The following is a 27,878-nucleotide window of genomic DNA, read 5'->3' on the forward strand; positions in this document are numbered from 1 at the left end:
TCTCTGCACAGACAACTGGCCTTCCAGGCAGCTGGTAGAGGCTTCGCACTCTCAGTTCGGAGTGGCACCATTTTAAAAACCACATGGGACAAATGTGAGAGGCCCACAGCTGTCAAAACACACCAGAACACACTAGCTCCAGTTCCATGATGATATCATGGACCATTTCTCTGGCAGTTTTACAGAAGGCCTGCAACAGTCCCATTGGAGCTGGGCGGGCCACAGGAATCTTCACAGATCCACAGCTATCTGCAGTGTGTAGATAAATTACCCAGCATTCCCGCCCTAGTTGATGGATCTTGCTCTGCACCCTTTCCCTGAAATGGACTAGCAAGCACAAGACACTGAAATACCAGGCTTCTTTGCCTGCTGGTCTGTGTAAGTGGAATCTACACTCCGGGTGCTAGTCTGTAAAAAGCCCTTTGAAGGATGAAATTCCCACGGGGTATCCAGCTCTGTCCAGTGACCATAAAGCAAAGGACAAGCGAAAATCCCAGAGCAGCCAATGCGACAACTGAGGAGGAATGAGAAGCGGGAAGTCAGAGTTCCCAAAGTTTAAAGAAGGAGCGCTCCTGTTGCACACAGATCCATTCTGCTTTGTAAAAAGAACTACAAGGATATCGGCCCCCTTCAACACAGCTCAAACTGTAATGAAGCTCAAGGGTTCCAAATCCCGGTCCCTGGGGGGACCCCACACCTGCTGGTCTTCACTGCAGCTGAGCTCTTGACTCTCATGAATCCTTAACTAAACCAACAAGCTGCTTGATTAGGACCATGGCAGGTTGTTTGCTACTCAAATGGTGGAGATTTTCCTGACTCTCTGTGGTCATTAAAAATCCCAGGGCGCTTCTCGAAAAGAGTAGGGGTATAACCCCGGTGTCCTGGCCAAATTTCCAATTGGCCCTTACCAATCATGGCCTCCTAATAATCCCCCTCTATGAATTGGCTACATTACTCTGCTCTCCTCCCCACTGATAGTTGATGTGTGGTGAGCGTTTTGGCGCACTATGGCTGCCGTCGCATCATCCAGGTGGATGCTGCACATTGGTGGTGGTGGAGGGGAGTCCCCATTACCTGTAAAGTGCTTTGAGTGGAGTGTCCAGAAAAGCGCTATATAAGTGTAAGCAATTATTATTATTATTATTATTATTATATGCAAAGCTTTTTTTCATTGTTTTAAGAGAGGCTTCAGAAACCCACTACTTTATGAAATAATAAAAATATACATATACTGCTGTTCCAGCAGGTACGTGAAAACTACATTAGGTTATATATTAAATTCTAATATTGTGGAAACAACAGCAAGTGCAGTGTGCAAGAGATTTGTGCATTTTCACATAATTACACTCTTGAAACAATGCAAAGGGGATCATCATGCTGGAACCAATGGAAAGGTGATTGTGAACTAATTACACCCCTTCTCACCTCCTTGCTGCCCTCGATGTCCGATTCGCTGCTGAAGTCCTCCGTGTTGAGGTTCTCGAAGTCGGACTCGCCCACGGCGATGGGCACGCGCACGGTCAGGTTGGGGTTGTGGATGAAGGACATGCGGTCCTCGTCGATCATGTACTTGCCCACGCTGCTGCCAATGCCGCTGGTGGTGCCGTTGCCGTTCTTCTGGAAGTCCATCTCGCGGTTGATGTCAGCGCCGGTGTGATTGGCAATGCAGTTCAGCTTCTTGTCGTACATGTCATCCAGAGGCTTTACCTCGTCGGTCACTTTCTTCTTCAGGTAGGTGGTGGCGAAGACCCGGACCTTGGCCTTCACCCAGGTGATGCCCTTCTTGATGCGGATGACGGAGATCTGCAGGTTGTTCATCTCCCCATCGTCATCAGTGGCCGCCAGGTTGTCCGCGCTGAATGAGCTCAGCAGCAGGGCCAGGAACAGGTTGAGCACCTGGAGAATGGAAAAAGGGATGAGGAACCAGGCATGGAGGAAAGAGCAGCTGAGAGGCGCAGAGGAGCTAAATAGAAACGACAAGACGCAAGAGGGCAGCGCCTGACCTTCTCCCATGTGCATGCATAGCACTCCCAGCAGCCCCCGATCCCGAGGAGACAGCTGTTTTCACTGGGATTAGAAAATCCCTCACCCTGCCATTGGCCATCTCCTCTTGATCCGTAGTGTCACAATTAACGGACAGGGGAAAAAAAACGCCTCCACTGGATAGCAGTTTCATTCACACATCGGTCAATAGTGGGACATACTTCCAGTTTAGAGCACTGACCTGGAGAGCCGTTCAGTTAAGTAACAGAATCAAGTTTGAATTAAAATCAGAAGCCCCTGTGGCTCTCCACAATCAAGTTTGGATAAACTGTGAGCAGAAGAATTCTTTTTGGTATTGCTAAAAAATTGCAAAGTACAAGTCAAGCAAGAGTCTCTCACCACCAGGTTGCCGATGACCATGACCATCATGAAGACAATGAGGCACATGGCCTGCCCGGCCACCTCCATGCAGTCCCACATGGTCTCGATCCACTCGCCGCACAGCACCCGGAAGACGATCAGGAAGGAGTGGAAGAAGTCGTTCATGTGCCAGCGTGGCAGCTCGCAGTCTGCGGCGATCTTGCACACACAGTCCTTGTAGCTCTTGCCGAAGAGCTGCATCCCCACCACAGCAAAGATGAAGACGATGATAGCCAGCACCAGGGTCAGGTTCCCCAGGGCTCCCACCGAGTTTCCAATGATCTTGATCAGCATGTTTAGGGTGGGCCATGACTTGGCCAGCTTGAACACTCTCAGCTGGGAGTGGGGTGAGAGAGAGTGTGAAAGGAAGGAGATGGGATGATAGATGCAATAAGGAAAGGAGAGTGGAAGAGGAGGAAGTGAGGAAGGGATAAAGGAAAGGTGATGAAACAGATATTAGTGGCTTGAAGAATTTTGATTAACATTCTGTCCAAGAACAGACTACTGATTGGGAAGTACATAACAAAAACAACACCGTCATTGAAATTAATAAAAAAGAACCTGATAAATGATCGGCTGTAACCAAGAACTTCAGACTTCACTAAATAAACAAGAGGACTCAAAACTGTTCCATTGTATATTCAAAACAGCTCAGTCACCTTCCTAAAGACAAGTATTCATAGATCAAATACACAGTGTTACAAAGCAGAAACTATCAATCCAAAATTAAAAACAACCACAAGACTGATTTTGCAATTTACCAATTTCCAAAGATGGTTTCCACAGGTGGGTGGCACAGTGATGCAGTGGTTAACATTGCTGTCTTATAGCGCTGAGGCCCTGGGTTCAATTCTGAATCTGTGGTACAATCTGTGTGGAGTTTGTGTTCATGTGGGTTTTCTCCGGGTGCTCTGGTTTCCTCCCAAAGTCCAAAGACATGCTAGCAGGTTATTCGGCACAGGTATGAGTGTGTGTTTGTGTTTGTGTGTGCTCTGCGACGGACTAGGGTCCTGTCCAGGATATATCATGCCTTGCACCCATTGCATGCTGGGATAGACTTTGGCTCCCCTGTGATCCTGAATTGGATGAAGTTGCTAGAAAATGGATGAATGGAAGGTTTCCACAGGTCAATCAATTCCTCTCTGGGGAGGGACAGAGCATACAAGAAAACAAGAGTATACTGGGATCTTGAGATGCAAACAGCCCAGACATATGAGCACGAACTGGTCTCTGTTAGAAATAATAAGGATTCCACATGGTGGAATAGCTGGGAATGTATGAACAATGACTATGGCTCGCTCACTACTATCACTACTATCGCAGAAGAGTACAGCATAAAGCTGCAGGTTACAGAGAGTCGCTCACTCAGTGGCTCCGTGGTTTTGTCAACTGTAACACTTGACTTTTCCACCGTGACTCCATGAAAAAAGTGATCAAAATGTATAAGATCCTGAAATAAGAATGGTGATAAGCCTTGAAATGAAATGGGATATCACTTTCAGTCGCATTGTTTCGACTCAAGAACGACACGTGTTCTGAATGGGGCTTTGGAACAGTACCCGTTCACAAGTTGAGAATGGAGTGTACACTCAGTTCCACTTCTATTCATGCTGAACGCTGACCTCAGGCTGTCTGTTCCAAATTTCTCATCCATGTCCTCCTTAGTGGTGAATCCACAACCAAATCCAGCTCACAGTGTGTATGCTGGGAGAAATCAAGTAATCTCAATAACAGCTTGGGCTATAGGGCAGCGGTTGCTTTTTCAGCCACAGTGTAATACACAAATTAGAAGAGCATGGTAAAATGCAGGAAAACCGATATTTACTACTAATTGCTAAGGAGATTAAAATATGCAAACTCTACACAGAAGGATCCTCAGTCCAGAATGGACCCCAGGACCAGAGTTGCAAGGCAGCAGTATTAACCACCATACCACAGTTCCATCAGAAAACTAAGAAAATCAGGGGGTTTAGTGGAGCCAGGAGTTTCATTTTATTTACCAATCGGAAGGATCTCAGCACAGACAGCCCCTCCACATTGGCCAGTCCTAGCTCCATCAAACTCAAGCTGACGATGAAGCCATCAAAGATGTTCCAGCCCTCTTGGAAGTAGTAGTAGGGGTCCATGGCGATAAGTTTGGCCATCATCTCCGCTGTGAAGATCCCTGTGAATACCTGCAATGTGAAAAAAATGACAGAGACAAAGAAATCAGCACAGTGACGTCCTGTATTCCCTCTTAGCTGCACACTTGTGTGGCTACACTGTAACCTCTAAATTCCCGCACACAAAATGTTCTAGGCCACGCGACCATTTAAAATATAACACCTTCACTTAACTACAGATCACACTGGCAAACAGAACTGTGCGCTTCACGACTGATTCATTTTTCTTGAATGAATCTTTTCGGTCAATCAAGGGCATCAATTTACGAGTCCCCAGATGATTCACTTATTGATTCACTCAACCTTCAGCTCAGTGAGACAAATAAGACAAATCTAGCATCGAGACTAGAGGCCAACACAAGAGACAATGTAAAATTCACATTCTGCTCCAAACACAAAGCTCAGAGAGAGGGACATACTTGGAATACAATAGACAATATGCAATTGTTAATCCCCAAACTCAACAAAAATACACATTGTCCTTGTAAGGAAGTGTGTGGATTTAAGAGCTGTTTTTATAGAATATATTTTGCTGTTTATTTCATAAAGATGTACTGATGCAAATTTCCACATATTCCTGAAACACATCCCATTATAATAAACACTTGATATACCCACTACAAGAAAGGTGCATAAAATAAGTAACACATACATTATTATATCTTCAGCTGTGAATGAAAATATACTCAAGAATTGGTAAACAAAATGATGTTCTGTTTTGTTTTGTTTCACAATCTCATTCCTGAGTCTAGAACAGTGAAGACCAAGAGAATCCATAGAAAATATTCAAAATCCTAAAAGGTTTTTCACAAAAAAGGAGTCCTTCAGGATCAACAGTGAAACACAGACCTGAGTAAAAGTAGAAACCAGCTGCCCTGTATTTTCTCCTCAAATTTATATCCATCCTTTTCCTAACCGCTTTATCCAATAGAGTTGCGGGCATCCAGAGCCTACCCCAGCAAGCAACGGGGACAAGGCAGGCAGGATACACCCTGGATGAGACACCAGTCCATTGCAGAGCACACATCTGGACCTGTTTTTCCAGAATCCAATTAACCTTCCTGCATGTATTTGGACTGTAGGAGAAAACCAGAGCACCCGGAGGAAACCCACATGGACAAAGAGAACATACAAACTCATACTGGACCCAGGGAACCAGTGCTGCGAGTCAGCAATGCTAACCATGGCACCACTGTGCCACCCTACTACTAATATGTTAATCAGAAAAGCGCTCCTTTTCTCAGACAATTAGTCCTTGATAGCTGGAAAAACACATTGTTTTCTTCTTCCTGAACAAGGAATTCTCAACATAAAACACAAATGCCTGAGGATAAAACTTAGCTCCGACAATCAGGGTAATTTTAACAAGGATGGAATCATTCTCAAAGTGTGTAATAAAACACAGGATTTCTGCATGCATCCTAAATTAGATGCATAGAGGTTAGGGGTTCAAAAGGTGCAACAGAGGTTTGGGTGTAGAGTGCATCAGCCTCTGTTGTGTGCAAAAAGGAAAAAGCAAAGGCTAAATTATACTCTGAAAAGCAGGAAGAAGAAAACATTTCAGTTGTGAAACCTTAAAATTAAATAAAGCAAAAGTGAGATCCTTGGTGCCAGTTGGTGAAAGTGAAATATATCCTGTCACAGGTAAAAGTTTATTCCATGCTGAAAAGAGAAGAAGAGAAACACAGCGTTTCATCTGTGGAGCCTTCTTCAAGTGTGATTATGTGTTTCTTTTCAGAACTTCTTTTCCAGGATTCTGTTTCTTTTCAGCATGGAATAAACCTTTACTTGTTCATTTGCAGCCTATGCTCCCTTAGCTCCCCATAGCTCCCTTCTCGAACTATGCTGTCACAGGCTGCCCTGGCTTCGGGATAGAATAATGAATCAAAAGATGCCCCTGGCCCCTCCACCTCCCTGGAACACTCAGGATGTTGCCAGCTGACCCCGCCCCCCCATGGACCACTTCCCCTCCCCTCCCCTAAACCACGCCCCAACCCCACCCCCTGTACACACCAGGTTGCCCACAGACAGGACGTGCTCGAATTGTTCTGTCATGGGGTAGTGCTCCATGGCCATAAAGAGGGTGTTGAGCACGATGCAGATGGTGATGGCCAGGTCCACAAAGGGATCCATCACAATCAGGTTGGTGATCTCCTTGATCTTCACCCACAGCGGGCAGCACTCCCAGATCAGGAAGGTGTTGGCAAACTTGTACCAGCATGGCGGGCACTTGCGCTGAGACTCCTCCAGTTCTGCAAAAGAGAAGGGCGGCCCCGCCGCACAGTGGTTAGACAGATGAGCAAAATGCCACCAAGGTGGCAGGACTGAGAACTAGCATGCTATAACAGTATGGGAAGGATGAGGAGGATCCGGGTGGCTATTTCTAGACACCTAGAATCACCACTTCCTGCATCTTAGCTCAACAAACAACATGAGTTAAACTTCTTGAAAAAAATTTCTTGAAAAACACAGCTTCAAATCTGACGGGGAATGCACGAAAAGCATAGTGCAGCACCAGCGCTGCACTGGTTGACTCTCCAACCCAATGTGCTGGAACCAGCAAACCAGAACCAATGGAGCCACGTCTCGGTCCCTGACTCCTGCTCTGGACACGCCCCAGCCTCTGCGGTATTTCATTGTGACCCGGTGACTTTTATGTCAAATGAAAGCTTGATTTGAACTTTGGCAAACTGAACAAAAATTAAAACTGATCCCTCAGAGGAAGAGGGAAAAGGAGAAGTAACAGAAGAGGTACCCTCCACAAGCGTGTTGGTGATGACGCTCATGATGCTGTTGGCCCGGTCCTTGCGTCCGTAGGAGGTGTTCAGCTGGTCCACAGACACCATGAGGGACGCTGAGTGTTTCTTCTTCACTTCCACCTCTGTGGTGGGCTGTGGGGGGAAGTAACAGGCAGTGAGAACCGTGGAGATGAAGGCACACATAGTACAGGGAGCTCACCACCAGTCTAGAGCCATCAACCCACTCCCTCACACACACACACACAACAGCAAAGGAACCAAACAAAGCCAGTGTGGGTAAGGGGTGGATATCCATATCACTGACATTGTATATTACCACAGCATGGATCGGGTGCAGGGAAGCAAAGAGGCATAGCGAGGCTGAAACAAACAGACTGGACGGAGGAAGACAAAGGGATAGACCATGAACATGGGAGATATAACGGTTTTCATTCAGAAGTCTGCAGGAAACACAAAAAGCCATGTGCAAATTATTCACAGACCAGAAGGTCTTTTGTAGCCTTGTGATACCGCAAGACCAGACCTGAGGTTTCCAGAACCATAACAGAACCTGCTGTCTGATCCCCAGGTGTGCCTGCAGCAACACCTCTTTAACAACCTGCTACACTGTTTTCAACAGGAAGTGTCTGATAAGAACCAGCACAGCACAGGCCCATGTGAATCACATATTTCAACCTGTAAGACAACTTTCTCCCCTGCTAGACTCAAGACCTAGAAAAGAGGGATTCCTTTTTTTCCTAATCTATTGTCTAAAAAAATCAAAATCAATCTTCCTTAGTGTATTTCCATGCAATGTGGAACTGGCAGTTGTTTCAGAGTCGGCATCCAGTTGCTCTTTAACACCTGCCCTCCGTCACAACATGGAGACAGCAAAGAAAGGCCATCTGGGTAAGGGCAATTCATTGCAGGTCGACAGAGAAAGAGGCTGTTTAGAATAGCTCATCCAGCCTAGCCAGTGTTTCTTTGGGAAGTGTGAGGAAAGCAGGACACCATGAGAACATGCAAACTCCACAATGAAGGCAGCCCCAATTCAGGACAGATGTCAAGATTTGGAATCGAAACTAGGTTCTAGGAGTTGAGAGCCATACCACCTGCTGCTCCATCTTTTCTAGAATCCACAAAACTGCAACAGATCCACACTGCGATTTCTAAGTGGCCCCATGGGTCCCGTGGCCCCAGAAGCTAATGTATCAGACAGACCAGCCTTGAGAGGTAACTGCTCTACGTCATGTTGTACAATCAGATTAGGATGTTGTCAGGCTAAATCCAGAAACCAGCTTCCAAGCACTTCTACAGACACTTGCTCTCCTCACTCAGCTTCTCCTCAAACTCAGTCCCATTCCCAGTCCCCGACTCCACTGAAGCTGCTAACATGGGGGTAAGGGCCCTGGAGGGAGGGGGTTGGCAGCGTGGGGCTAAGATTCTGCATGCATCGCCATGCACAGGATAAAATAAATACATCCACCACACGACACGACTAGAAACACACCACAGCAGGACGTACAGAAGTATAAGGAAGTCAAACTAACATGCTAACTGAATGGAGAAGAGTCACTAAAAAAAGGTTTTTTCTACAAGTTGCTTGAAAAAGACTGAAACTGAAAGAGGAGGCAAGAAAGATAGAGAAGGAAGAGTAAAAGGAAAAATATTTTTGATACTGATCCTTTAAGAAAGAAAAAAACAATGGCTTTGAATTTCCAGGAAGGTACTTTAAAACCAGAAACAGTTTCAGTTTTCCAGTGTACATGTGCTGAAAGCTCAGTCTGACGGGCCGTGGGGTTTGTGTTGAAGTTTAGAAGATCAATTTGTTTGCTTCTATTGAATGCAGTTGTGCATTGCTACGTTAACACACACTTGACTTGGGCTGTCATGTTCTGGTCTGACCGTCCAGTGGGCACTCTTTCTGGATATCAACAACCTTGTACCCATCAGGTTGCCACTATAGGTTAGCTGACCAAGACCACAAGATCTCAGCCTGCCGGATGCTCCTGCCTAGGTAACCACAACCTCAATCCACGGATGGCACAACCTGAAACCAAGCAGGTAAGATCTGGACTGCAAAGCTTAGTCTAATATAATCTACCTTTGCTCTCAGAGTCTGCATCCTTGATCTCAGCAATATCTTCACGCAGACCCTGCGGTAGTACCATCATCCCTGCCTCTCCAATAAATATTTTATCACTTGTGAGCTAAAGGTGTATTTCCCTTCTTGGAGTTACTCCTCTGGGAAGCAGAAAATGGGCTGGATGTACACTGCAGCTGAGAAAACATCTGACCAGATCAGGCTGCATTTAGCAACAGCATCCCATCTTGCAGCCTGATCTGGTCAGACATCAGAAGCTGTGTTTGGTCAGTTCTAGGGAAACAACAGATTGCTGCTCTAAGTAATGTTGGGGTACCAGCAGATGGTGCTACTCCCTTTGGTAAAGAAGTCCCCAACCAATGTCCCAGTCTGGTGACAGGAGACACTATGCTGTAGGAGATGCTGTTGTTCTGATGCAGATGAGATATTTAAGCAAAGGTCCCGACTGCATTGTCACTGAAGATTGCAGGGCATTGCTTGTAAAAGTAGGGGTTTTAATCTCAGTGTCCTGACTAAATTCCACTCTGAACTGGTACAACATCCATTCTTAATTCAGCTAGTGAAGAAATCTCTCTCTCCTCTTTACTGTGTAGTAGGGCTGCTGGTACAGAATGACAGCACTGTTATCATCATGTAGATGGGTGGCAAAAGACAGCTAATATCATCATGAATGAATGACTACAAACAAAGAAGACCAGATTTAGCTCTCTATATATACAGGAGTTGAGATCATAACTTTTGACTCCTATATGAAATAGTGGTAAGCTGTTTATATACTAATTTATGTTTCAGCGATATGTCTAGCAAAATTTATAATTCATTCATCTTACTGTAGCAAGTGTAGCTGAAATAATTCTTGTCAATGAATGCGTTTAAGACAGCCCTGCTGTATATACAAGAAAACCCTTTAGTATGTGTCGGGAATAATAATCTAAACACAACACAAAACAAGGGAAAAACCACCAGGACTCAGGTTCAGAGTTGCCGAAAAGAAAACTGACTGGATTTTTCCATGCAAAATTCCAAGCCACTGTTCCGAAAGGAAGAGGGATGTGAGTCTGTTCAGAGGGAGAGAGGGAGCAAGATGGGGCATCATTCTCATTACACGGGCAAAGAGAGGGATGGAAGATGAGAGGAAACGCATCTAAATCAATCAATCAGGCTTTGCCCAGAAAAAAACCCTCCTGGTGCTGTGAGTTTTTAAACATCCAGGGCCTGTATTTCAAACACTTGGGAGCATGCATCCCCGCAGGAATCTCCAGGGATGGAAGCACCTCAGTCTCTTACAGAACCCACTCCTGACTCGGTGTCATCTGGTACTGGTGGTTCTAACTCTGCAGGGCAGCACCTATTCCTGAACAGCATTCCTCCCTTTCCATCAAAACACACACACACACACACACACACACACACACACACACACACACACACACACAGGTCCACAAGACATCCCAGACATACCACCTGCATCCTCTGCTTTGAAAGAAGAAACACATCCTATATTCCTGTTGGAACCTGCATGGCTTTGCCTCAGTGCATGTACAAGTACACCCCCTGGTACCAGGTACACCACCCACCCACACACAGACTCCTTATATTTTAGAGGAACAGGTAAAGGTTTATTCCATGGTGAAAGGAAAAGAAAAGAGATGCAACGTTTGCTGTGGAGCTTTCTTCAGGTGTCAGGACCAGAAACTATTCTATTTTCATTTCCTCTCAGCAGTGAATAAACCTTTACCTGTTCCTTTGCACCCTAAACATGCTGACGCAGCTACCTACTTGAGCTTCTTATACATAACCTCACAGGACAGCAGACCTTGCTCAAACATGGATTGCTGGATACATATTGAAAAACACAACAGCACCAGGTAGGAATTCATTCAGGCAAACAAAAAAGCTAGGCACACATACAGATGCAGAGCCTTGCTATATGAGACTGAGCGCCTCCACTGGCCAAGTGTCCCTGCATCACTACTGCGCCTGCAGTATAGATATCAGCCTCTGCGTGACACACAAGGCCAAGCGACGCCAGTCATGGCCGTGTTTGGGTCTGCTCGGTCTTGTGGTTGGCGTTGCGTGGCACATGTGATCATCTCTGTCAGGGCTGCCCGGTTTCGGGGGGCCTGGACTCTGCACAGATACATGCATGCCTAGCTCTTGTTTTTCTTTTTTTTCCTCTTTAAATTGTACTTTGTGTCCGAACCAGGGAGGGCAGCATACATAAAGAACAGGGTCCCGAAGGTCAGCCGGGACACTCGAAGAAGGAAGAAAGAGTTGAAAGGAGAGGAGGAAGAAGAAGAAGGAGACTGCCATGCCTAGACTGATCTACTCATTGACGTCCTTACACTGTCGTCAGTAGCTGCCTTATCTATTATCACCTCAGGCAGAAGCCGTCCGCCAGGGATGTTGGGCCCGGGGCCCCCGATGAGCGAGACCACGCCGTTGCAGTCGACCGTGCTGTTCCTCTTGACGCCGTGCGGCAGCAGCGGGTTGATGCGGGACGAGCGGCTGCCCTGGCTGTACCCGCTGTAGCTGTTGCGGCGCACGGGGATGAAGAGGGAGCCGCGGCGCTCCTCGCTCTCCTCCACGGTGCTGTGCTCGTCATCGGCGAACTCGTTCTCCGAGCCAGCGTCCTTGGAGCGGCCCTTGAAGCTGAAGATGCTGCTGCGGCTGTTGTGGCGCGAGAGGAAGGGCGAGCCGGGGATGCTGAGGAGGGACTGCAGGGGGAGGGAAGAGGGATCGGGGCAGGAAGCAGATTGGATGGGCGAGAGAGAGAAGGGTTTTGGAGAAAGCATTTGAAAGAATTACCCTCCAGTGGGGGAGAGTGAGGAACCTCAAGATGTCTTCCCCCCCAGCCTTTGAGACACTCGCTGACTGGGGGAGAGCTGCGTCTCTCGCTGACTGCACCGCACTGACTGCAAGTGCCCGGGAGGCCAAAGGGGACGCTGTGATCTGACAGATCTGTGGCTAACCGTTCCCACCCAACCCCCGGAGGTGCTTAACCGATTGCACAGCACCACTCAGAGAATCCTGGATCATAGTTGGCCGGTGACATGACCCAGTTTAAAGTTATTTCAAAAGTGGAGGGCCAAGAACCCTTAAAAACAGCCAGTAAATAACTTGCATTCAGGTTGGCAAACAGCAGATGACAAAGCGCCAAAACACAGAGCCTCTCCAGGGTCCTGAGAGGAGGTGCTACAGGGTCCAATCAATCAGTTGTTTAGTCTGGTAAAGAAACCGCTCAGCTGTAGGTGCCATCTTGACATGTTGTACACTGAGCCACCAGGCAGTAGGGGCTGGCGATGAAAGTGCAAGGACGCAGAGGAGGGCACAGGTTGGCAGTGCCCGCACTGTACCAAAGCCTGCACTCCCCAGGAGAATCAGATTCTTGGCACAACAAGCTTAAGCTATTTATATCACTGCTAGCGTCTGGGAATGCTAACATCCTGTCTGCTGTTCGGAGTTGCATGCAAAGCAGGGAAGTTGTGAGCCCAGGGTCCAGAGCCCAGGGAAGAGGTCCCATGTGGCAAGCTGGACAGGAACAGATTACTCCACTGCTCCCACCGAGATCATCCATCTGGCAGAACACAGCAGGCAGGAGCAGGGGTAAAGGAAATAGGAGACTAGGGGGAAGGTGCTGAAGCTGGCAGGTAGAGGAAATGACAGAGATACACTAAAACTGAGAAACGTCTGTCCATCTTATAGTGACACCTTCATCCTTCAGAACCAAAGGAGCAAAGACGATGTGTGCACAGCTTCTTCAAACTGTTGTCCGTTAGTCCTAAATCAAGACATTTGACATTAATTCAGGGCTTTTTTAGCCATGAAAACACAGACCTCCAAATTCCAGGCCTGGAGAAAACCCAACCCAGCGGGTTTTAGAGGTACCATTAAATCACCATGTTTGAAAGTTTGGACTTTAATTCATCAAGCAAGATCTTAAATTAATCAATATAGGGATCATTTGGAAAACAAATCTGAAGACCTCAAACACTAGAGTGCCAGTTACAGAGAACAAATTACTTGTTTAATGAATAGCTTACACGTGTTCCCCCTCTTTAGAAATGGGTGATTTAAGGTGGCCTATAGGACAAACTGGATTGGGGCTCTCCAGTGATGAGTTGGATGATTTGGCAAGTCATTGCACTTTGAAAGTAGTTCATATTTCAGTCATTTACTGCATGTAACTTTGAGGGGGTGGGTGAACTATATGTTTAAGCAAATGAACTCTTTCAAGCTATTAAGATCTCAGCTGGAATACAGCAGTGTTCTGCCCTCTGCTTCAGACATTTCTGTGCTACTGGAAGCTCATTCCTGTGTCCGACAGGGTTGACCATAAGAACAACGATAGAAAGAGACTGAAAGACATTGCTCTCAGCATCCTTTGAAAGATTCATGGTGGCCTTATTAATTATTCACAGTGAAAGCCCACCTCACTCTCGCTGCCTGTACAACACAGAAGAAACCTGGCTCCTGGACTCTCAGACAAAGCTGAGGTAACAGCAGCAAGAGCTGCTTATTAAGTCCTGTAGCAATAACTTTATCTAGTTTGCATCTCTAATGATAGTTCTACAAAACAGATTCACCAAAAGCCAAAAACCCCTCTCAGGCTTGGCCTACACTTGCAATCATTACTACTAGTGCTTGCTTTCTATTACAGTGAGCAATTAGCTACTAGCAGTGCTTTACTCTAATCCAGAGAAAAGGACTTAAAATAATAGTGAAGATAAATCAAGGGGCAGCTCTCTAAGTCTCTGTGCACAGTGTTGTTTACCTGCAAGAAATTACTTCTGAAAAGAACCACTAGCACATAAGTTCTAAGTTTAAAAACCAAAGGTTTTCTGCATGTATCAAAGGATTTTAACTGAACTCAACATACTGTTTCACACCTTTTTTGTTTGTAATATGTTTTAAATTGAATGTAATAATCACCAGTTATTTATTTTGTTCTGCTCACCTGATGTTGAAATAGGCAAACGTATGTTTGAGGGCTTGGCTCCAGCCCATGAGCCAAGCCTCACCTCAGCCCCCAGAGTGAGGAAGCTTGAACTGATGCCCACTGGATGAGAGGTGTGTCTCTCACCGATAGCCCAGGACGCCAAAGGGTTGTGCTGTAATCCGACAGAGCCCTAGCTAACCATTCCCACCCAATCCTCGGAGGCATGCATCTGATTGCTCAGCTCCAGTCGGGGAATCCAGACTCGAACCCATGATCACAGAGCCCTAACTTTCATCAGACAAGTCACTTTACTGTTCGAGCCCCTCGGGAGGCCCCAGTTTCATACCTTGCACTTGTGTCCAAACCGCTCCCCCCCCACCAGCTGGGGCCAACCCCCACAGCCCCACCTGGTTCATGATTGACGACTTCCTGCCCAGCCGGTTGTCCCCAGGGAACCGGAACTTCCTCTTGATGCTGTCACCAGACTCGGACTTCACAAACTTCTCGCTGTCTCCCTTCTCCTCGCCCCGCTCCTTCTGCCGCCACTTCTTCTTGCGGTTGCGGCGCTCCTTGGCGCTCTTGGAGCTGAGCTTGGAGATCTCCGAGGAGCTGCGGGACATGTGCCCCCCACCGTCGTCCTCAACCGCATCCTCCGACACCGTGCCCGCTGACGTTGCCATGGCAGCCGCCTGGGGTAGGGGGAGAGAGATGGTCACGGTGGGGCACATTCAGTTCTATGAAAAAGTCTGCCATGCAGGTGGCAACACAGCACAACTGCAAGACATGCACATCACCAGGGTGCCCCCTGAGCTCCCTTAAATGTCTTCCTTACTACAACACTGTTCATGTTTTATAGTTCCTACAGTTGCTACAGTCCTTCAGTTTCACTCATACGCCCATCACCTGGTCTACACTGACATTTCCAATCTATCTAGATAACATTCCTTGCTATAGATAACATCCTTGGAGAAAATGGGGAAAGAAGAAGGAAAGTCAGCTGACCTGGGCATCTTCCTGCTGCTTCTTCAGCTGCTCCAACATGGCTTTAAACTCTGCTTCCTTCTGCTCCGCCTCCTCCAGCGTCGCCTGGTTCTGCTCCTCGTAGGCCATGGCGACCACAGCCAGAATGAGGTTGACCAGGTAGAAGGAGCCCACGAAGATGACCAGCACAAAGAAGATCATGTAGGTCTTCCCAGCAGCCCTCAGAGTCTGAGACACGGGAAGATGAGAGAGGCTGCCAATGAGAAGGTTCTAGAGTTTGTATTTCACTGCTGACCCAGAAGAAGACCCAGAGGGTTCGACTTTCTTACTGCAGTCAACCTTGTCCAGATATATACAGGCAGATATATTTTTTCTCAAGATCCAGTCAATGTTGCAGTGTAATTAAATTGAACGTATATAGACAAGGCTTTCCCTAATGGGTAGAAAGCCTCCTCTATAAGTGAACTTGTACATCTCCTGCTGTAACAGTCTGCTCTAAGTTAATAATCTTCCCACGATAACAGGAGATAGTGAGACTCCCTCGCAGCTCATTGTGAGGAATAATGAAAACAGGGCACTTTCTCTGAAGCCTATTAGAGAGGCACTATGCATTTAAGCCTGTGAACAACAAATTAAACTGAAAAAAAGCATTGTCGGTCTCATTTCTTGGTCTGCAGCTATCAGAGATAGTGATCACCTGATCTCAAAATTCTCACAAATGATGTCACACAGGGTGACAGCAGCCACAACTTGTTAACAGGAGTTTCCCTTTAGGAAATAAAAAGATTGATTTCATCAGAGCCCTGTTTGTGCCTTTGCATGCTGCGCTGGCAAGAGTGACACTCGTCCTCGTCCATTGTTTCACAACAATCTGCAGCTTTGCTCCAGTTCCTGCAGTTAATTCAGGGTGGCACCAGTGTTCAAGGCAGGCTCTCACCAGGTGGCAGCTCCAGCTGCGTTTAACTGTGGTTCCTTTCACAGAGAGGGGAGAGTAATTCTCTCGGACGCATCTATCAATTATAAATGTGATCTGCAGGCAGCATGAGGGAGGGTGAAGGGAGGGAGGCTGAGGGAGTTTGCAAATGCAATATGCTGCAGTGCACTGTGCACTTTGTTTTTTAAATGCAACCCACCATGACCCTGTAACAAGAGGAACACTCTTCCCCCACTTCACAAAAAAAAACTACTCTTGCCAGTAAAACCTCCGTGAAAAGCACGCCCATCGGCAATACTTTAAGCAATAATGAAGCCTGCCTGGTTCAAAACACCAAAACCAATTCTCAACCTCCATCTACCCTTCTGAGTTTAAACCCCCATCAGTTAGTTGATAACACAGCTGGGATGACTGCAGAACTGCATATGGTGCTCAAGGACACAACAACACAGCTCACATCCTCACAGGGGATCTCATCTGCTATCCTGCTATCCAGACATCAGCTGCTGCCCAGCAGTTGCTATGAGCATGATATGACAGGGTTTGTGCGGGGCATGGCAGGGCTCTCCTTGTGGTGAGAGGGTTGGCACGGGGCATGGCGTTGGGGGGCAATCCCCATTGTGGAGAGAGGTCATTTGTTATTTAACCTGTTGAAAAGTCACACCTGGTGAAAATTAAGAAAAACACAGAAGGGATCAAATAACTTCAGCTTATCAAGAGAATGTCATGCCATATTTATGTGGGTGGCCAGAGTAAGTCAGTACACTGTCGCTCAATGGCAGTTTCTAACGTGTCTGTCAATGTTAGGCCAGGTAATGAGTGGGTTACCTTACCATGATCAGTGGAGTTTGATATTCTGGGCAGACCTAACTAGTCCCTAAAGAGCTCCACCTGTACTGACTGACGGCAACACGACTGCATGGCACTATACTAATGAATCCCTGACAATTCATCAGTGCTGCCCCTCCGGGGGCTCATTCTGACATGACTACCAGTTCACTGACATGTTCCAGCCGGACAACATACGTTTTAGTGCTGCTTGCATAATGATGTCTTGTTGCCGGCTGGGACACCCCACATGCCAGACTTGAGCCCCCATTGAACATCTGTGGAATGATGTGTGGCATCTAGGGCTCGGACACCAGTAAACAGACATTGCTTGTCCAGGACTTACAAGAGGAATGGGCTAGAATCCCAAAACACAGCATCTGCAACCTGGTGCAAAGCATGAGTCACAGTGATACAGCTTGTATTCATTCCAGCAGTGGCCTCAGACACTACTAGCCTGTGACTTTCACAGTAGACTATTGCTGATTGGCTCTGTTGATGACGCATGTTAATCAGCATGAAGAATTAGCCATCTCATGTCTGTTCCATAAAATGCCAATCCACCTGAAACATTAAAGACTAATTTTACAAATGGTAACTCTGTGAACCTGCTGCTGCCATAAAACATAACCTTCTTCTGATGTGCGGTTTATATCGATAGATATAACCTCCCAATGGACTCACCAGCTGGTACAAGTTCTCCCAGAAATCCTGGGTCATGAGCCGGAACAGAGCCAGGAAGGCCCATCCGAAGGTGTCGAAGCTGGTGTAGCCATAATTTGGGTTCTTCCCAGCCTTCATGCAGGTGTATCCCTCAGGACAGCGACTGGATGGAGAGAAGAGGTATGTTTTGACTAAGAGAAATTAGGACTCCTGTTAAAAATCAGCTTCAATCCATTTCAGGGTTTGCTGCAAACAGCAGCGATCTTGAGCAAACAAGTGATGACGAAATCATTGACCTATTAACCCCCCATCTTTCTCCTCAATATACTGAAGAATAATAAGCATAAACATTAAGCATCTAATAAACATTGAAGGAATCCCCACTACATTGAAAATTTATGATCACTTTAGTCTTTGAAGGCTTTGATGAAGGCACGGTGAATTCTGGCATGTGTTTTGTTTAAAGCTGAGAAAACTGAAGGGTCTGTAAAGATCTCAGTGAACAACTCACCCAGAATCAGAGCTGTTTCCACACAGCAGAGCGTCTATTTGTCCAGGCACAAAGTAAAAATTTGCTGGAAATAAGAAATAAAAATAGTATTAATAGTATGAATCAATAAAGGCCTGGTGGTTCCTGAGTAACCTACTGATTTGGTGTACTAACATGGTATAATAAAAATCAAGATCGTGCACCATGTTTTCACCCAGTTCCTTTACTGGAAAGCTGTGTCCAGTTTTCACTTGTTGCTAGGTACTGCAAAAGCAAAGACAGCAAAGGCAAAAGGCAAAGGCAAAAGCAAAGGCTCTCTTGAACCCATCCTATCCCAAAAAACACTTAACTGACATCAGGCTCTCACTTATGGACATCTGGACATAGGAAATACATCACACAAGAGTGAAAATAGTTGCTTTCTACTGAAGTCAACCGGGACTGGACCCTGTCCGGTCAGGAATGTGGACTCCTTCAATAGCGAGATTCCTTGGGTCAAACAAGGGCAATCAAGGTGAAGTGAGTGCCAGTTGGTTACTGATCTGAGGATCTCATCCAAACGCTAACTGTGGGAAGCAGGCGTGCGGGCTACAAGAGCCCCAAAGGACTAAACCAGCAGGCAGTTCAGCAGGGGAGAGGGTGCGGGCGGGACTCACTGTCATTCATGATGTACTCGCGCCAGTCAAAGCCCTGGCTCCCGTTGCTCAGGTACAGCCCGGTGGTGTTGATGGGCCAGAAGACACACTTCTGCCGCAGGTTCCCCATGAACAGCTGCAGGCCGATGAGGGCGAAAACACTGAGACAGAACACGGTCAGGATCATCACGTCTGACAGCTTCTTCACTGACTGGATCAGTGCACCTACAATGGTCTTCAGGCCTGCAGGGTGGCAACAAAGAGACAGAGGAAAACAGTAGACTATTGCCAAGGACCACAGAGCAATGGAAGGCAGGCACAACATTGCAGGGCTGTCACTAACCTCTGATTGCCAATCACTACGGTTATAATAGCAATTTTATATTCTTCTTATAAGGGGAAAAAATTAAACAGGAGGTGGACCACATAGAGTCATATAAGAATAATTCTAATTCTCATCATCTAAGCTCAAAACAATACGGACAAACGTGAGATGCAGCGGTGCAGACGAGGCTCGTATGGTACAGTGCTGTGATCTCTCCCAGCATTTCCAAGCCCCTAGTGCTTTAACATGGCACATTTACAAAGCAGAAATGCCATCGTATCTTCAAACATCACACCTTCATGCAGGTAGCAGGCTTTACGCTGCACCTGCTGAAGGCCCCATAAAACAGCCTGCAACTGGCTAAACCCAAGAAATTATCCAGCCACTTTGCAGGGTAAAGTCTGAATCTCTTTAGCTCTGTTTTCTGGTCTGATAAATAAGATAAATAAGAAATGAGGGAGGATTCTCATTATTTTTCCTTGGAGACTTTGGTTGGGGGTGGTGGTTCACAAGAAAGAAAAACCTGAAACCACTGCAGCACTGGAGCAATAGTACCATGGAAGCATTCCAGAGAAGTGTAACTAGATACATCCCAGGTCTTAAGGATTAAGGGCTTACACTGACAGCCGGAAACAGTCTCTTTAGTCTGGAGGGAGTGTCCCACACTGACAGGCTGAAGGAACTGAGTCTATTCAGTCTGAAGGGAGTGTCCCACACTGACAGGCTGAAGAAACTGAGTCTCTTTAGTCTGAAGGGAGTGTCCTACACTGACAGGCTGAAGGAACTGACTCTCTATAGTCTGAAGGAAATGTCCTACACTGAAAGGTTAGAGGAACTGAACCTTTTTATTTTTGAACAGATAAGTCTATGTGGGGATCTGATACAAGTATTCATAATCATCACAGAAATGTTCCACCTAGGGGATTTCTTTTTAGAATCAACAGTGAAACACAAAGCAGAGAACTCAAGGGGAAACTATGTGAAAGTGCATTTTAAACCAAGAATAGGAGGCATATCTTAAACCCAAAGAATCTGTGAGTCTGGAACTACCTGCTCAGCCATGTTGTTGAAGCCGATATCTTGGCTTCTTTCAAGAGAAGCCTGGATAAGATCATTGAATCAATTAGCTACTGACTATCAAAAGGGCTAAATGGGCTGAAGTTTTTAACCGTTTTTAAGTTCTTAACAAAGGAGACATTTCCACAACAGATCTAAAGAGCATCAGTAACAAAATCTAAAGCATAATGACAGTAATTGCAATAACTCTAATTGCTTTTTGAGGAAAGTCATCACTTCTAGCAGACAGAAAATCATTCAATTGGGTTACAGTTTTACATAAAATATTACACTCACTCCCCTTCCCTAAAAAATTATTAATACTTCTCTTTCTTCGGAAACCCTCTATAACAGAAAAAATAGTTTTGATACAAGCTCAAATCATTAAGTGGCGATATAACAATTTAACTACAGTATGTTTAATTTACTCGCAGCACATAGGTATCTAAATGAGTAATGTTGCCCTGATGTTTTGTTCAGTAATAGGTGAGGATTGCCTTTTATCATTGCCCAGTATTTTTTGGACAAATCTGTATGTGATTTACCAATGTGTTTCAGGATACCCTTGTTACGGCATGACACTAATTCAAATGGTCTAATAGCCAATTGCTTCTTCACATGTAAATACTCCATCTATCCTCCATCCAGGTGGATGCTGTACATTGGTGGTGGTGGAGGGGAGTCCCCATTACCTGTAAAGTGCTTTGAGTGGAGTGTCCAGAAAAGCGCTATATAAGTGTGAGTAATTATTATTAATTATTATCTATTTAAAAGGTAGACACAGCCCTGTTCTGCAATAACTCCTCCTCATTTACTGTGACTGGTTACCACAGACCTTATTAGAATACAGAGGCAGGGCAAATTATCTCTAAATTGGAATGAACACAAGAAAAGTTACAAACGAGAGGAGGCCATTTGGCCCACCTGTGTGTTAGCAGATGATTGATTCAAGGATATCATAAAGCCTTTTCCTGAAGGAAACCAGGGTATCAGCTTCAACCATGTGGGTGGGTAGCTTGTTCCCGACTCCCCCCGCTTTGAAACACTTGAACAAATTTGTGGTCAGTCCACGGGGTCCACCCTAATCAGTGCTAATACTGCAATTTTAGTATATGTGCTGCCGAACTGATCTGCTCCATCAATAAACTGAAGAAGTATTAAGTAGAAATTCAGGATGCATTAAAAGGGAAAGTAAAATTCCCCTTTCACACATATACATGTAGTCCTAGCTAAAAATGAAACCCATGTAACTTTACTGTGAAACTCTTCAAAATTTAAACCATTTTTTAAATCAACATGATTATTTTTCACATTTCCAGAGAACAGAGAACAAAGTTTAAGAGCCATTCCATCATGCTTTCCCCCTATCTGGAGATTGTGATTTTCAGAAGTGACATTACTGTAAATTCCTGAGTGCCAGATTTCTGAAAACAGTCAAAAAGGAAACTTTGAAGGCAGTACGTTTGACACTACCTTTCAAAATGACTTTGACATAATGCACAATTAAGGTAGGCTGTTTTATTTATTCTTTACAAATTTCACTTTAATGTACTATATACATGTTGGATTTTAAAACTATAAGAATTAGATGCTATTAATACCCCCCCCCCTTGCCTCCAGACTTGCACTCAAGACAGAGGAAACTGTGGAAGGGCTCCTAATGATGTGGATTTTAATTAAACATTCATCAGGAAATAATATAGCATCACAACAATGAGCAAAACTAGAGGACTGGGAGCAGGAGGACAAGCAGGGAGATGGAACTGCATGCAGGTCATTTAAACTCCAAGGCTGAAAAGAAAGATTTGACTTGTACTCCCTCTGGAGCTTTTGAGAAAACATATATTTTTTTCTTTTTTTCCTTGTCATCTTCCTCTCACCCCTGCCACCCTTGTTCAACCAAAACTGAAGTTCAGGAAATGGAAAAGGAAACACCAGGGCCAGTGCCCCCGGCAGGCCACGCGCAGAACAGCAGAAGACACAGGCCAGGAGAGCGAGTAGGCCGATAGCCTGAAGAGGAGGCTGCGGAACCGGGGAGTATGCACCATCCGAAACAAAATCTCTCCTTTACAGAGAGAGGGGCCGAGATTTCAGACCCGAAAAGGGCTTGGCAGCATGCTAGTCTGCAGTAAACAATAGGAGCTGCAGACGGACGCACAGCGCTCGCTGTGCGGCTCAGGCCAGAGTCATCAAACTGCCCTTCCTTCCTTAAAAACCCAGGAAGACCAGTCAATGTTTGAGACACAATGTCATTCTCGGGGTGAAAACGTGAAGCCCTGATGCCTCATCTCTTAGGACCTCTTCTCATAGGAAGAGGGTCAGTAAATGTATCAGACACTCAAGTCTGGCTCTGACAACTGGAATCACTGCTCTCAAGGGTCTGGAATCAAACACTGGCAGCCTGGCACAGACAGAAATGCAGTGAGTGGGTACTACTGGAATTACCAAAGGGGAGCTTTAGGGAGCCACAGATACTAGGAACTGCTGTGCTTTAGGGAGCCACAGATATTAAGATCCATGGTGATTTAGGGAATCACAGATAGTAGGATCCACTGTGGCTTTAGGGATCCACTGATAGTAGGATCTGCTGTGGCTTTAGGGATCCACTGATAGTAGGATCTGCTGTGGCTTTAGGGAACCACAGATAGTAGGATCAACTGTGTCTTAGGAACCACAGATACTAGCATCCGCTGTGGCTTTAGGGAACCATAGATAGTAGGATCTGCTGTGCCTTTTGGGATCCACCGATAGTAGGATCCACTGTGGTTTTAGGGATCCACTGATAGAAGGATCTGCTGTGGCTTTAGGGAACCACAGATAGTAGGATCTGCTGTGGCTTTATGGATCCACTGATAGTAGGATCCGCTGTGCCTTTTGGGATCCACCAATAGTAGGATCCGCTGTGGCTTTAGGGATCCACTGATAGTAGGATGCACCTTGGCTTTAGGGAACCACAGATAGTAGGATCTAGTGTGGCTTTACGGATCAACTGATAGTAGGATCTGCTGTGGCTTTAGGGATCTACTGATAGAAGGATCTGCTGTGGCTTTAGGGAACCACAGATAGTAGGATCTAATGTGGCTTTACAGATCTACTGATAGTAGGATCTTCTGTGGCTTTAAGGAATGACAGATAGTAGGATCTGCTGTGGCTTTAGGGAACCACAGATAGTAGGATCCACTGTGGCTTTAGGGATCCACTGATAGAAGGATCTGGTGTGGCTTTAGGGATCCACTGATAGTAGGATCTGTTGTGACTTTAGGGAACCACAAATAGTAGGATCTGCTGTGGCTTAAGGGAACCACAGATAGTAGGATCTGTGGTGATTTAGGAACCACAGATACTAGCATCCACTGTGACTTTAGGGAACCACAGACAATAGGATCTGCTGTTGCTTTATGGATCCACTGATAGTAGGATCTGCTGTGGCTTTAGGGATCCACTGATAGTAGGATCTGCTGTGGCTTTAGGGAACCACAGATAGTAGGATCCGCTCTGTTTTAGGAACCACAGATACTAGCATCCGCTGTGGCTTTAGGGAACCACAGACAATAGGATCTGCTGTTTCTTTATGGATCCACTGATAGTAGGATCTGCTGTGGCTTTAGGGAACCACTGATAGTAGGATCTGCTGTGGCTTTATGGATCCACTGATAGTAGGATCTGCTGTGGCTTAAGGGAACCATAGATACTCAGATCTGCTGTTGCTTTAGGGAAGAATAGATACTAGGATCCACTGTGGCTTTAGGGAACCACAGACAGTAGGATCCAATGTGGCTTTAGGGAACCATAGATACTTGGATCCGCTGTTGCTTTAGGGAAGAATAGATACTAGGATCCACTGTGGCTTCAGGGAACCACAGACAGTAGGATCCGATGTGGTTTTATGGATCCACTGATAGTAGGATCTGCTGTGGCTTTAGGGAACCACAGACAGTAGGATCCGATGTGGCTTTAGGGATCCACTGATAGTAGGATCTGCTGTTGCTTTAGGGAACCATAGATACTCAGATCCTCTGTTGCTTTAGGGAACCATAGATACTCGGATCCTCTGTTGCTTTAGGGAAGCAGAGATACTAGGATCCACTGTGGCTTTAGGGAACCACAGACAGTAGGATCCGCGCTGGCTTTAGAGAACCACAGACAGTAGGATCCGATATGGCTTTAGGGAACCACAGACAGTAGGATCTGCTGTGGCTTTAGGGAACCACAGCTAGTAGGATCCAATGTGTTTTTTCCCTAAGGCTTCCACACCATCTCCCATCAACGCAGAATAATTTCCACCCTTTAAGCAAAACAGTCAAGATCTGAAGGTGGAAATGCACGCAAACGAATATCAGTTTTTTCCATCCCCAGGCTTCACTGTTTTTTTTAGCGAGTGGAGCATGACAGTTGCTACAATGGCACTCTTGTTTTGAATTTTCAGGTAGGATGTAAAAAATCCTCCGTGTTTGTTTAAAACAAATTAATTTTAAAAAATCAAGAAAAAATCAAAAATCAAAAAAAGAAACCATCTGTCGGCTGAGCTCTTAGCCAATGTAATAATAAAAGCAAGTGACTGTTGGAAAGCACCATGCAGCATAAAATGTGTTCACAATCTAGGCTTGGCAGTCTTCGTGAATAAATAATAAAGGATGTTCCTCTGGATCTCACTAAATGGTATGCCATTTTCATCTGGAGGAGTGCATGGGTGTAAGCGTGCATATTCCTACCCAACCCGAGCTCATTTTTTCACAAGGGCTGAATCCTTTTTTAAGCTGTAATTTCATCCCTCTATCCAGAAGTTAAACAGATCTTAAAATGTTCTTGTTTTTTGTTTTATTTCTTGTTCAGGGTTTTGGAATTTGGCTGCTTGTGATATTGATTTCAAAACTGCTTATGCTGCACTACCCTTTTCTAATAAGAGCTGAAGGCACTCAGCTCTTTACATCTTTGACATGTTTATTAGGGAATTAAATCAAGTCTGTTTCTTGTAGCAGGAAGTGCAAGGAAGGAAGGGGAGTAGAAGTTAAAAAGGTAAGAAAGGCATGATCAGTTCTGTGAAGGGAGACCTCTGAGGAAAACCAGGTTGCTGGTTTAAGTGGTTACTGGTGGACCTGTAGGAGGCGCTCCTCTCTGAATCAGAACAATGCCCCTGCATGGTGACTGGGAACTCTGTACTATAGAAGGAGCCATCCTTCATGCGACACTATAAATTGAGGGTCTGAGTACTTGGTCATTAAAAATCCCATGGCACTGTTCATAAAAGTAGGGGCATCCTTGGTCTCATAAGTAAATTGCATTCTGGGCTTCTATCTTCCCTCCCGAACGTTCCTGCTTAGTTTCACTGGTGATGCGGTTTCTCACTCCTCCCCACGATCTGCTGGTGCAGAAATGCTGCAGTGTTTCACCCAGGTGTGGCTGAGCTCCAGTGAAAGGTAAAGTGGGTCCCTCTCTATGTCTCAAGTGGTTTGGGATCCATTTGAGTGAAAAGTGCCAAACAAATACAATTATTTTAATAACAGAGAAAATAAAGTCAAAGGTCAGAAAGTCTTGTTAACAGGTTTTTTTTACAGTCCAAGGGTATAAAAAAGGTATTTTTGTGTTCCAGCTGACCTCTTAATTATAACTAATCCAGTACAAAAGTCTTACCACTGCAAGTGTGTAAGGAGGCGAACCTCAAGCAGTACAGAAACATGAAGCACTCTCAGCAAGTAAGCGAGGTGTTAGCACAATTCCCTGTGCTGAATGCATTCCTAGAGTTTACAGTGATTTGCCATCAGCTGGATAAGAACAGATCCAGCCTCATATAAGAGAAAACCTATGGGTGTCGTTGCAAGCAAACCGAAACCTCTGATAGCTCTGTTAGCTAACCTGGCAGAGCAGGAAGACATGAAAACTGACACCTTCAGGTCTAAGCATGTCTCATCATAGAGACATTTTAAATACTACAGAGTTTTCATCTTGGGGCAAAACTCCCCTATTGATTCTCCAGAGGGCTGTATTTGATTATGTCAAGGTCACTCCATCCTAGCTTGGCAGATCATCAGGTTCCAGAATTCACTTACAGGATGAGCAAAGGCTGCAGGCTTCTGCGCCTCAGATGTAAACTAACAAAGTGTGCACTGTTTAATCCTTAGGTCATACCTGAATACAAGTTCATTTATGTTCACATGTTTCTCTCTCTTTTTTTTACTACATGTGCAAGAACTGGCCAGAACGTTAGAAACTGCTAAAGCCAGTATCTGCTGCTGGATGTGTTATACTTTTTTAAATCCTCAATGAAGAATTATTCTGCATATTCACACATCCGCCTACATTTTTACTTGAATTCTATTTCATTTTATTTATACTGGGGGTGATTGGGAGAAACTGAGCAGAACCTTGAGACTCAAATTAGACTGCGAAGCCTATCAAAAATGTATTGGTACCATTTTTGAGAATTGTTTAAAAATAAATATTTTTTTTTCAGAAAACCAAAAACAAAACCTAGTTTCAAGGAGTAAAACAAAATTGAAATAATATTAATAATTAAAAAAAAAAGATACAGATCAGCCTTAGTGTTTAAATTGTCTCTCACCTGGAATGACAGAGATAGTTTTCAATGCTCGGAGAACTCGGAACGTTCTCAGCGCGGACACATTTCCGAGGTCCACAAACTCTGTGACATATCTGAAAATAAGGGAGGATCACACACAAACACGATGACAAAACCAACACGCCAGAGACGGGAGCACAACACCACCGACCAGGAGGAAACGGCACTCACAGAGCCTACCCATCGAAAAAAGAAACAAAAACAACCAAACACACCTAACACCGACCCTTCTCCCCCCACTGCTGTCTTACCTGGGATTACAGAAATAGTTTTCAAAGCCCTCAACACTCTGAACGTGCGCAGAGCTGAGACATTGCCTAGGTTTACAAACTCTGTTACATACCTGCAGAATCAAATCAAAGTTACTTGTAGTGAACAACAAAGAAACAGTTTTAAGAGAAAACAAGAGCTGCCTGGCTAATGAAGACAATGCAACTGCTGGAGAAGGGAAAGGGAATACGGCCAATGTGCACAAGAAATAAAGGAACAGACATTGCCCTTTCCCCAGGCTTGTTTCCCAGAGGGACACCAAGGGCTGGAACGGTGAAAGGGCTTACATTTAGGTAAAAAAAAACAGACCTCACTGCTATTGGAACCAATCGGCAACTCCGATTTTAAAATCTCATGACGTCAGTTTTTTATTTTTTTGTTAAAAATGCCCTTGTCCTCCTCACCCTTCTCAGCACTGCCATCACCCCTGTACAGGAATCAACATCCCCACTCACACCCTCACACGTCCTTCATTGCTGTACCAATGAGGAAGACCCACACCGAAACGGTTTTTGCACCGGCAGAGGTCTTCTCCAGCCGCCCCTAGCGGTGTAAAGAGGCGGCAGGTGCCTGGAAAGAAGGGTGTGCGTGGGAGGTGAGAGGGTCCTTGAACAGGAGAGAGCAGGTGAGCGACACACAGCCCTGCAGCCTTCACCCTGGGGGCTCTCTGTGCACCGACTAGGAAGCAATGTGACACAATCAGGCAAACAGATGGGGCTGATTCACGCCCAAGCTAAAATCAGATCGCCGGCATACCAGCTAGCGGATCACAG

General features: G+C 45.5%; 1 protein-coding gene across 8 annotated transcripts in view; it reads right to left on the reverse strand.

The window, feature by feature from the left end:
- LOC102698474 (sodium channel protein type 8 subunit alpha) overlaps positions 1-27,878 on the reverse strand; it is a 98,057-nt gene that overhangs the window by 33,240 nt on the left and 36,939 nt on the right. For 3 of the 8 annotated variants that reach the window (XM_069187081.1, XM_069187104.1, XM_069187079.1), the window contains 12 exons: positions 26,818-26,909; positions 18,899-19,120; positions 18,264-18,327; positions 17,774-17,915; positions 15,349-15,555; positions 14,754-15,035; positions 11,753-12,124; positions 7,321-7,456; positions 6,579-6,817; positions 4,404-4,577; positions 2,383-2,739; positions 1,426-1,896 (listed from right to left, as the gene is read on the reverse strand). In XM_069187081.1, the coding sequence (XP_069043182.1) occupies positions 1,426-1,896; positions 2,383-2,739; positions 4,404-4,577; positions 6,579-6,817; positions 7,321-7,456; positions 11,753-12,124; positions 14,754-15,035; positions 15,349-15,555; positions 17,774-17,915; positions 18,264-18,327; positions 18,899-19,120; positions 26,818-26,909 (2,758 nt within the window). Of the gene's footprint in view, positions 1-1,425; positions 1,897-2,382; positions 2,740-4,403; positions 4,578-6,578; positions 6,818-7,320; positions 7,457-11,752; positions 12,125-14,753; positions 15,036-15,348; positions 15,556-17,773; positions 17,916-18,263; positions 18,328-18,898; positions 19,121-26,817; positions 26,910-27,086; positions 27,179-27,878 lie in introns of all 8 variants that reach the window. The other 5 variants (XM_069187114.1, XM_069187091.1, XM_069187108.1 and 2 more) reach the window with 3 other exon arrangements.

This window comes from Lepisosteus oculatus, chromosome 1 (genome assembly GCF_040954835.1).
Source record: "Lepisosteus oculatus isolate fLepOcu1 chromosome 1, fLepOcu1.hap2, whole genome shotgun sequence".
NCBI classification, from domain to species: Eukaryota; Metazoa; Chordata; class Actinopteri; order Semionotiformes; family Lepisosteidae; genus Lepisosteus; species Lepisosteus oculatus.